The sequence below is a fragment of the Aquila chrysaetos genome, chromosome 5 (assembly GCF_900496995.4).
Source record: "Aquila chrysaetos chrysaetos chromosome 5, bAquChr1.4, whole genome shotgun sequence".
NCBI classification, from domain to species: Eukaryota; Metazoa; Chordata; class Aves; order Accipitriformes; family Accipitridae; genus Aquila; species Aquila chrysaetos.
In genome coordinates this window covers 66377836-66388347 of record NC_044008.1, presented here as the reverse complement: position 1 = coordinate 66388347, position 10512 = coordinate 66377836, and the positions used below count along the sequence as shown (strand labels likewise).

General features: G+C 39.9%; 1 protein-coding gene across 1 annotated transcript; it reads left to right on the top strand.

The window, feature by feature from the left end:
- Positions 1-2509: 2509 nt before the first annotated feature.
- LOC115341852 (fructosamine 3 kinase related protein) lies at positions 2510-10457 on the top strand. Its single transcript, XM_030015382.2, has 6 exons — positions 2510-2691; positions 4992-5143; positions 6606-6697; positions 7189-7271; positions 7663-7785; positions 8538-10457. Exons 1-6 carry the CDS (start codon positions 2551-2553, stop codon positions 8874-8876), a joined length of 930 nt encoding a protein of 309 aa, XP_029871242.1. The 5' UTR covers positions 2510-2550; the 3' UTR covers positions 8877-10457.
- The last annotated feature ends 55 nt before the right edge of the window (positions 10458-10512 follow it).

The following is a 10512-nucleotide window of genomic DNA, read 5'->3' as shown; positions in this document are numbered from 1 at the left end:
ACAACTTAGTATTTGAAGACTGAACTACAGGTTTCATTCTATTTTAACTCCATTACATCTATTTAACAAATTCTGATTGGTTTCTAATTGCTTTGTCAAAAGAAGAAATAATAAAAAAAAAAAACCAGACACAAAAGGAATTTTCCAAGAGTTGCAGAATTGTCATTTAATAAAAATGTGGGTTTTGAATTCTTCCTATCTCATAGTTCTTTAAAAACTACAGAAAGAGAAAACAAGCCTCCTTGATCTCAGAATGGACATTACTCCTTTGCTCTCCGAATAAGAAAGTTCAAAGAAAAGTCACAGCATTATTTTCCACAGCACCTGCTGCTGACTCCTAGACTCCAAATGGAGAATTAAAGTCTCCCTCAGCATAATCTCAATCATTCTTCATCAACCATTGCAGACATCTGAATCCAACCTTTGCAACATGGGTTTAAGGCTAATTTTATGCAAAGAGTCAGGAGAGCCAATATGTGGCAGAAAACAGATTCCAGCATACAAAAACATATTCTCATTTGTGTTTCCATACTCTTGTAGTAATAATTTATCCCTGGTTCTGAATCAGCCACAGGTTCTTGGGTTTCAGGCCACCACCGTCACATCCACAAATTGTAACGCCCTCTACAGCCAACACTGTTAAGTGAAAACCCTGCTCTGCTACACAAAAAGAGAAGATAACACACACCATCCAACCAACTTTCTGCAAGCAAGATTTAGCATGCTTATGACATGTTTAGAGTGGCTAAAAGCCCGAGCTGCAGCTATCGTGTGTCAGTTAAGGATTTTTTAGACTGATGATGAACGTGTGCATCTAAAAAGCACTGTTTCTGTTACAAATCTGCCACACGAGTAGTCTTGGTACATGCACTAAAACTGACAAATTAAAGATGTCAAATTTCTAATGCACAAAATGTGTAGCTCATTGGCTCCCGACTATGTTCACCCATCAAGTGCTTTCCAAGAAAGTAAATACATGCTGCACACACACAAGGATTGTGCAGCACACCTCCTAAGTCTAATAGACCTCACAAGGTTTGGATTTGGTGAAAACACAGCACATGGATAATTTGTCCAGGCTCTGTAGAAATAGTCAGAAATGTAGAAGCCTAGCAAAAATATTTATGGCAAGTCTGCCAGGACTGCTGTAAACCCAGAAATCCTGCCAAATTCAAAATATCAGCTTCTATGAACAAGGTTCAGATAAAAAAAAAAGATGAAAGCTGTATAGCAACTCTTGAAAAGGAAAGGTACATAGACTTCTGGAAATAGAGAACCTCCATCCTTTGCTGTTTTGCTGCTCCACAGGAACTATTAGAGGACTCTGAGCTGTAATCTGCCTGCATTAAACCCCCAAAAGAAAATTTCTAAAGCAAAATCCAATTTAAAATTTGAAAGTATACATTGATAACTCTAAGTTAACCTTAATTGCTATTTGTGTAAACTACTATATAGAAGCAGATGTATATCCATAGGAATTTAAATTGCTTAGGCAGCACAGTAATACTCTTAAAAACCCCAAGCAAGACAATCAGTACAGTGAACAGGGAGCTAGTCAGGAATAATGAAAGATGAATTAGTGATTGTAACCAGTGAGACCACAGACATTTAAGAAAATAGTAGAAAATTAAAGTACACAACCTTGTACTAACAAAGAAATAAATAAAAGATCAATAGGAACTCTGCCAGCTTCTACACTTAGAAATTTGTATTTTAAATAAGAAGTTACTTGCTAAATATGTAACAAATTCTAATGGGAAAGAACATATTAATTTACTTCAGACCTACACTGGCCAGTACCCAATAATAGCAAGATGTTCTTATTGTTGAAGAACAGAATGAATTTGAGCATGTACCTTTATAATGCCCAGAAAGCAAATTAAATCCAAATATTTAAAAATTACTATCCATTTATATATATCACTCTACTGCAACATCCTTTCCATGACGTGGGCATCCTCTGCATCTACAGTAGAAAAGAAGTCACCACACACCCAAGGGAAATGAGTTCAAACAAAAGCATATTTACAGGCTCCCTGCAGTACAAAACACGTTCCAGCAGAGCTGGAATTTTGGCTGGCATTATTTAGCATCCTGTCCAACCCCACCGGGCCGAGGGACTCTCCCCGGTGCGGCTGCCCGGGTACAGCAGCGGGAGGCAATGCGGAGGGGAAGCCCCTTCACCTCCTCCGCAGCCGCAAGCGCCGCGCTCCCCCGAGGCCCAGAGGCCAGGCCGCGACAGCCCAGCACCCCACTCCTCTCCGTCTGTCTCTGAGAAGGGATTTTACGCTTCTCCCTCCCCCAGACGGGAATAAGCGGCTCCCCACGGGTCACTCCCCAGCGCCTACAACCAAGCTCTCGCCCTTGGCCAGTTCCTGTCGCCAGCTGTACCCACAGCAGCACCCAGACCACTAGCCAACCTCTCCCCCTCCACCTCTGCCGCCGCCGCCGCCATTTTGCCAGTCCCGCCTCCCCGCGCCCCGTTAGCCCCGCCGCGCAGGCGCAGCCGCCTCGCGCAGGCGCAGTGCCGCGTTGGCCCTAGCAGGCAGCATGGAGGACGCGCTGAGGCGGGAGCTGGGCACCGCGGTGCTCCGGCCGACCGGGCACTCGGGGGGCGGCTGCATCAGCCAGGGCCAGAGCTACGACACGGACCGCGGCCGGGTGTACGTGAAGAGCAACTCCAAGGCGGAGGTGTGGGGGGGTAGGGGTCGAGGGTGGGGTGCGTGTGGCGGGCCCCGGGGTGGGACGGGGAGAGGAGGCAGCTGTGAGGGTGGTCGTGCTGAGGAGATGGGAGGAGGGCTAGCCTCAGCCGGTCCCGGCCTCTTCTTGATGGAGTGAGGTTTGCCAGCTGGCCTCAGGCAGTAAAATTTCGACTGCCGGTGTCAGGGAGGTGGCCTGCTGCCGGGGTTAGAGGTCGGGTTCGTATGGCAGCTTCTGCCCTGTGAGCCTCTGGCTGGCAGCTGCTGTGGGTCTGGGGCCCGGTTTGTGGTGGGAGTGCCCAGGGATGGAGAGGCTGCGGTGGGGGTAGGCACTGGGATGGGAAGCAGCATTTGTGGTGGGATGCTGTTGCGGTATCAGTATTATTTGTCTAGGGCATGCAGTGCAGTGGTATGCTATTGTCAGTTACGGCTGGGGTAATGGTGGTATCACTGTGGCTGCATATGCTGTGAAAGTGTCTGGAGCAACCTAGAAGGTATAAAATTATCTACTGAGGGTATGCCTCTTTCTTTGTTGTAATGAAACCAGTAATTCCCTGCACATAAGAAGGAGCTTTTCTCAATAAATGATATTTTCCACAATTGTTGTTCAAGATTTTCTGCTTTGTTCGTTCAATACCTGGAACCAGCTACTGTAGAAAGTAGATATCTGCATTTGATAGAGATAGGTATAATGCAGCATACCTGTATGGCATCCTTATTTGCAAAAGCAGAGATCAGGTGGAATTTACTTTAAAGGTACTCTATACATGTGTCTGTCAAATGAATAGCTTCAGTGGAAGAACAGAAGTCAGAACTTGTATTTGCCTTTAATAGCAAACAAATGTATGCAACTATATCTATTCCAAATTTGTCTGCACTTTCTGATCCTATCAAGCAGCTGGATGCATGCCCTGAGGTGGTAACATGGGAAAATACGGAAAGGTTATCCTGCTTTACATTAGACTGAAAGTAGTATGAATTGATAGCAATATAGCCTTCCACTTAGGCCTTTGTTTAATGTGTATTTAAGTATACAATCCAGCTAGCTGGAAGATAGGGCTTAGGAAAAAAGATCTAGATAGATTTTCTATTCAGTAATCATTTCATTTTCTATGCTTTTGCGTGTGTGTGGATTCTGAGTGCTGATTAAAGCAAACTTTGCCAAACTGTATTGTAATGCTGTGCTGTGTGTGCAGCAGTGGGTGTATATCAGCAGTTCCTTTAGAAAACACTGTGGGTTTTACTCTAATAAAGTTAACAGCTGACTTTAAGCTAATATGGTGCTTTAGAGATACGGTATTTATAATTACCTCTGAACAAAGCTATAGCTCAGTAATTGAGCAGTTCTTCATTCTTGATCTCCCGTAGGCTTTGGAATTTTTAGTCAATGTGTATTGCAAATTGTCCTTTGACCATGTTTCTTGTATCAGTACTAAAGGGGTAGTATTCTGTTTCTATTTTATTGATTATGTTTCCTTGCTTTTGCTTTTAGCAGATACCATAGGTTTCCCAAATACCCTTTTCCTGCAATCTCTGCCTAACTCTTCTAGAGTAGCATTTCTTCATGTGGCTAGTGTCACTGATGTCAGTGGAGCAACTGAAGAGAACAGATTTTACTCAATATGGACAACAGTTGCAGAAATAGGTCCTAAATTCAGAATGTCATCAAAGCAAAAGCAATTGGTAGTGGCTTGGGTTCTAAGGGCTTCTGTGTGAAAGTGTGGTAACGGGCATTTGGCTGCTATCATTTATATTCTTTTTTTTTTTTCCCCCCCATGAGGCAAAAGAAATAGGCCAGGGAAAATCATTCTGTGACTGCCAATTAGTTATTTTGAAGATCGGCTCTATTACTAAGCAATCTGTGTTAAGGAAGTCATGAAGACTATGAATGTCAGCACCATTCTTCTAGTCTCTCAACTGATGATGTATATTGCACATAGCTTTCTAGATGTTTGCTGCATAATCCATTAATAAAATATTGCTTACATTTTACATATATGCAGTTTGCACTCCTTCAATTGTAAACAGACTTTCTAAGTTATTTTTACAATTACAGAGAATGCTAGAACCTAAGTCACTTCCACGGAGTCGGTTTATGAAGTGAAATTTCTGTAATTGTAAAATTACTGTCAAGTCTGATGGTGTGGATCTATCTGTATCTTGTATGTGCAGTAACCACTTGCTCCAAGGTTTTTATTTAACATTTACAGCCTTAAGTGGTTTTGTGAAAGAGCTTTGTTTACCTGGGACTGGTGATCATAGAGATTAATGCTTTCCTTTAATATTTGACAGGCTAGAAGAATGTTTGAGGGAGAAATGGCAAGTTTGGAAGCCATCTTGAAAACACAGACGATAAAAGTGCCTAAACCCATCAAAGTTATAGACCTGCCTGGGGGCAATACTCTGTTTGTGATGGAACATTTAGAAATGAGAGGCTTGAACAGGTAAAACACAGTACTATCCTTGCTTCCTTTAGCCAGAAATTTTGACTATTGTGACAATTAAATCACTTGTTTTCGGAGAGGAAATTTTTTTTTTTTTTTTTTTTTTTTTTAACGCAAATCAAGATACATTTGGGAAGTTACACAGCTGAGAACTGTGTAAAATACTTAATAATTCTTCACCTAGCAAATAGGTCATACATCAAGAAGTGAGTGTGGTTTTTCTTTAGTTTTGCGTTTGTTTGGGTTTTTGTAAGTAATTATTGATTTTTACAGTAAGGTTCCTTTTTACAGTCAGGAGAATTACCTACCTGATCACCTGTTTTGTTTTACCTGTACTTGCCTTTGGTATAAGAACCAATGTTTAATATTGCTAGTCAAGAAATTATGCAGAGGCATTTCCCTAGATGAATGCAACCTAATTTCAGTATTTTTACAACCCTCACCTTGATTCTGATAGTTTCAAACTTTTGGCCCTCCTCTGTGGCAAACGCTTAAGTAAATTAAAATATGATGAATACTTCTGTCTGGTTCCATTAGGGAGGTGGGCATGACCAATTTCTCATCCCAGTCTCAGAAATTCTGCAGCCAACTTCAGGTCTTATCCCTCATCCTGCTCGTCTGCAGAATTTCTAAATCATGAAGAACCCCCAGTGAGCTCCAAGAGAAAGATGAGAAATCCTGTTGTGTTTGGGCCGATTGAGATGAAAAGTGTGCAAATACAACATTTGGCACACAAATTTCAGGGGATAGCTACAATCTGTGTTGACAGGAACAAAATGAAGAAATAACTTTGCCTTAAATGACAGTGCCTTGAGAACAGGGAAAGATATGAGAGGTCTAAGACAGGAAGAGGAATATACTTTTGTTAACATGGGAGGCAGCTAGCTGTAAGAGTTGTTTGTAATTACTGCAAGAGTTTTCTGAACTGTGTAGAGGATAAGCTTTTGTTAAAAACAGATAAATAAATAAGCCCCACCTGACTCTTCCATCTTCTAGGCCTTTTAGAGAGGAGAAGCCAAAGACAGAGAGACAGAGATATAAGGAAGAGGATGAGTCTTGTTTGGCTCTATTTCCGAAAGACAATTTGCCAAAAAAAAAAAAAAAAGCATAACGTTGTTATGCTTTTCTTACAGATACCATACTGAAAATTCATGTAGAAATGATAACACACAGAAATTTAGAGTTGATGGTTTCTCATTGTTATTAAATTTATGATTGCTGCTCACTTTCACTTTTAATAGTGTTGTCAGAAACAACCATGTAAGTACATCTTGTTCTATGTTAATACATAATCTTTATAGAAAGAGGAGGTGTTTTTAACAGGAATATTTTGAAAATGTACTTTGTTAGAGATGCAGAACTTCTTTTACTTGCTTGATAAATCTTTTCAATTAATTCCTGGAATACCAGGAACTGGATTCATTCATGTGTCGGTGTTGCTAAGAATGCTTTTGTTTCTTAGACATTCAGCAAAGCTTGGAACACAACTGGCTGATCTCCACCTTCATAACCAGCAACTTGGAGAGAAGCTGAAGAAAGAAGAGAGCACAGTTGGTACCGTACACAGCTGTTTGCATATTTAACCTAGTTAATAATAATCTACAAAATGGTTAAAATAGCTTTTGTTATTTCAGGATAAGTTTGTCATCTTCTACTAAAGATACTATGAAAATAGATTTGGACAAAACCCCCAGACAGGGGGTCTTCTTTTTGCTTTTGTTTGCTCTGTTTGGATCTCTGTAAGCAAAACATTTATTTGGTACCCTTGGGATCCCAAACCACAGTTTCTGCAAGGGCATGGTATCAGAGGAGATATGCTACCTCAAAATATGATTACGAAGGTTATAATATAGCTGCTTTACATCAAGCTTTAAACTTAAAACCCAACAGTAACAACCATTGTAACAAAAAGAGTATTAAGGTGCAATTTTTTTTATTCTCAGTAGAAGCAGCATTGTACCCTTGTGTAGTTTTTAAGGTCCGTTTGCAATGTAGATACTTAGAATCTTGTCATTAGTATTGGATTTTTGTCTTTGGTTTGAAAGGTAAAGGTCAAGGGCAAATGGAAGTCCAGTTTGTGGATCAATTTGGCTTTCATACAGTTACCTGCTGTGGCTATCTTCCACAGGTAGGTTGTACTTCATCAGACTGATAGAATTTTAAGTTTATCTTATTTTCCCTTCACTGACACAAAGGGCCAAAATGATCATAATGGAAATTAATTTATTTCTGTGGAGCCTGCTAAGGAAAATAGTGCTTTGGACAGCACTTCCAGCTGCATTGGACATTCATAGCTCTTCAAATTCTTGGGTTTTATCGCTTAGAGAAAATTATTTATTCCCCTAGTTTTAAGATAATTTAAGATTAATTTTAAGATAATACTCTATTAAGCGGTAGCATTTACTGTCCTGGATGGTATCAGCAAAAGGCTGTATAATCCTCCAAATTTTTATTTGAAAAAGAAGAAAATTTGTCTTTTGCATGGTGCAGAACTGACATCTGCAATCCTGTTCCTTCAGGTGAATGACTGGCAGAATGACTGGGTGACTTTCTTTGCCAAGCAACGAATCCAGCCCCAGATGGACATGATCGAAAAGAATTCAGGAGACAGGGAAGCAAGAGAACTTTGGGCACAACTACAGGTAGGAGAAGTTCTCTCGGTTCTCATTGTAGTGATAGCTAGGTATCAGTTGTTTAGATTTTCTTTTCATAAAACAAAGTTCCTGTTTGTTGGTATGCTCCAGGTTCTCTTGGTAAGAGACTCCAGCTTTTAGGGATTAAAATGCCCTTTATTCTAAGGTATAATGGCTTTTGCCACATCACCCTATGCTAATATTCCAAAGTGAATGTGTGCCGAATAGCACTTTGCCTTACTGTTTGGGAAATACTAGATCAAGTTCACATTTCTCATTCCGTGTAACGTGGTCATGATGAGAAATGTATATAAGCAGTACTGTTCTGCACATTATCTATTCATTTACGGTTTGTATCTGATTAAGTACTGCAGTATTAGCTATTTGGGTACTACTTTGTAGAAATCTCTTCAAGGTTGGTGAGAGATCCTTGAGCCTTCTAATGATGAAGTGGGTGGTTGTTGATGTTACTGAAACTGGTCAATATTGCAGCACTGAATGCAGTCTTACTTTTTTTATTTTCTTGCCAAAAAACATTTGGATGACTATTCTTCAGCTACTGGCTTTTATGAAAAATAGAAATCCTCTTGATTTTCTCAGCATCTCTGTTCACTAGGTCCTATGCTGTTTCAAGTTTTGTTTTTCTTTTTAACTAGCTTTTAAGAAGTTTCAATTCATGCTCTGAATGTATGCAGATAAAACTCTACAATCATTCACCTTTAAATGTAGTACTTACATGTCTTGCTTTTTTCCCCCTGCAGCTGAAGATACCCAGTTTGTTCTGTGACGTAGAAATTGTTCCTGCTCTCCTGCATGGAGATCTCTGGGGAGGAAATGTAGCTGAGGATGATTCTGGTCCAATTATCTTCGATCCTGCTTCTTTCTACGGCCATTCAGAGTACGAGCTTGCAATAGCTGGGATGTTTGGTGGCTTCAGCAGTTCTTTTTACTCTGCTTATCACAGTAAAATCCCCAAAGCTGCAGGGTTTGAGAAACGCCTAAAGCTTTATCAGCTTTTTCACTACATGAACCATTGGAACCATTTTGGTACAGGGTACAGAGGGTCTTCTCTAAACATTATGAGAAACCTTATAAAGTGACTTGCTGCTTAAGCAGAATACTTCCTATGTTGCTTGGAAAACCCCATACTTGGCGGTGCAACTACAGCAGTAGTAATGTTAAAAAAAGCTACAAGACCCTTGACCTTGTTGCACAGTTAAAGACCTAGAATCAGTGATTCCTGCTGAATACCAAGTGTAACATAGTCATCCCTTTTTAGGATAGTTGGGAGTAACTTTTCTGAGGGAAGTATCTAAGGAAGGAATTTATTCAGTTGCACAAAAGATCTGTCAGTGTCAAGGAAGCATTGTATGCTTGAGACTAGGCAAGGTAATACAAATCAAGCACTCACGTGTAAATGATTTGGAAGAAGTTCTTTCTTAGGGACCAATTGTGCTTCAGAGTAGAGAAATACCAGGGTTTTGCATTTGCACCCTAATGGAAGACATTAGAGAAGTGTTTGTGAAATGGAAAATTGCTTTTCTCAGTTACTGAGGAGATGGCTAAAAAAGTTGCTCATTGCTTTTTGCTGTTCCCCCCCACCTTTACAATAGATTGCTTAGAGTCTTTCAGCTTTTCATGTCCAGTTATGTGCATGAGAACAATGTTAACAAAATATTTTGAAAGTCAACAAGAAAATTATATAATGGGAACTGTGAAAAATGATTTGGACTTGTTATTCATTATGCTAATGTGATTCTATTGGATGAAGACTGCTTCCTGTTCTGTTACAGAGCTGTGTGAAAATGCTTATAATTTTTTTCTGGCATGTGCATTTTGGTGCCTCATGGCATTCTTGTAGGCTGTTCTGTGCTTGCCAGTCAGCGGGCTCTTATCTACAGCAATTTTGTTTTCACCTGAACTAGCGTGCTCTTCTCTTTCGGATTATGCTTTTGTCCAATAGTGTGCATTCTTTTCAGGTAAGACACTTTACGTGTACACATCCTGTGAAGATGTACTCTCTCACTAATACAAACAGAGTATGTACTTTTTGACTGTTGTCATTGCCCATAGGATAATGCCATCTGGTCATGGTACAGGCTTCACATAAATTTTCTGTAGTTTAGACTACAGGTGCCATAAGCTAACATTTTTCTTCAGTCCCCACCAAGTGCACTTTGTAGCTCTTGGGATAAGAGGCATGAAACCAAAGGAAGTTAAAATGTAACTCACAAAACAGCAGCTCTACATGAGTGTCAGAAGTTCTTTAAGGATAGCTTTGCAGAGTATTTCTTTTACCTGCAAGATGGTAATACTAAAATTGTACTCTTTTTGATGTAGGCTGGTAATGATATTTCAGTGCAAGCGTACCAGGTAGGTGAGAGAGATGCATGATTCCTAACATGCATTATGAGTGTTTGGGAATGACTTCAATTAATTAAAAATGTTTTTCACTGGATATTGGCAGATTACTGAGGGGTTTTTAGTTGCTGGTTTTGCAGTTATTTATACAAATTGGAAGCAAGTTTAGAGAAGACTTATCACTTGATATAGCTTTCTCCTTAATTCTACTACTCTTCTCACTGGCTGTTTAACTTTTGCTACAAAAAGTTTTAAAGCCTTGCTTGGTAGAATAGCTTTTACTTTTACCTTGTTGCTTAAATAAAAAGTTTCCCAGTTGATTATTGTTGTCTCTGTTCTCTGAATTAAAACTTTACAGCTTGCATTCATTCTTGG

What these genes read in the sequence shown, in the direction of transcription:
- LOC115341852 (XM_030015382.2), top strand. Translation starts at nt 2,551, where the DNA reads ATGGAGGACGCGCTGAGGCGGGAGCTGGGCACCGCGGTGCTCCGGCCG. An exon ending in AGAGCAACTCCAAGGCGGAG is followed by an intron (nt 2,692 to 4,991) that starts GTGTGGGGGGGT and finishes AATATTTGACAG; the next exon opens with GCTAGAAGAATGTTTGAGGG. An exon ending in GCTGTGGCTATCTTCCACAG is followed by an intron (nt 7,272 to 7,662) that starts GTAGGTTGTACT and finishes CTGTTCCTTCAG; the next exon opens with GTGAATGACTGGCAGAATGA.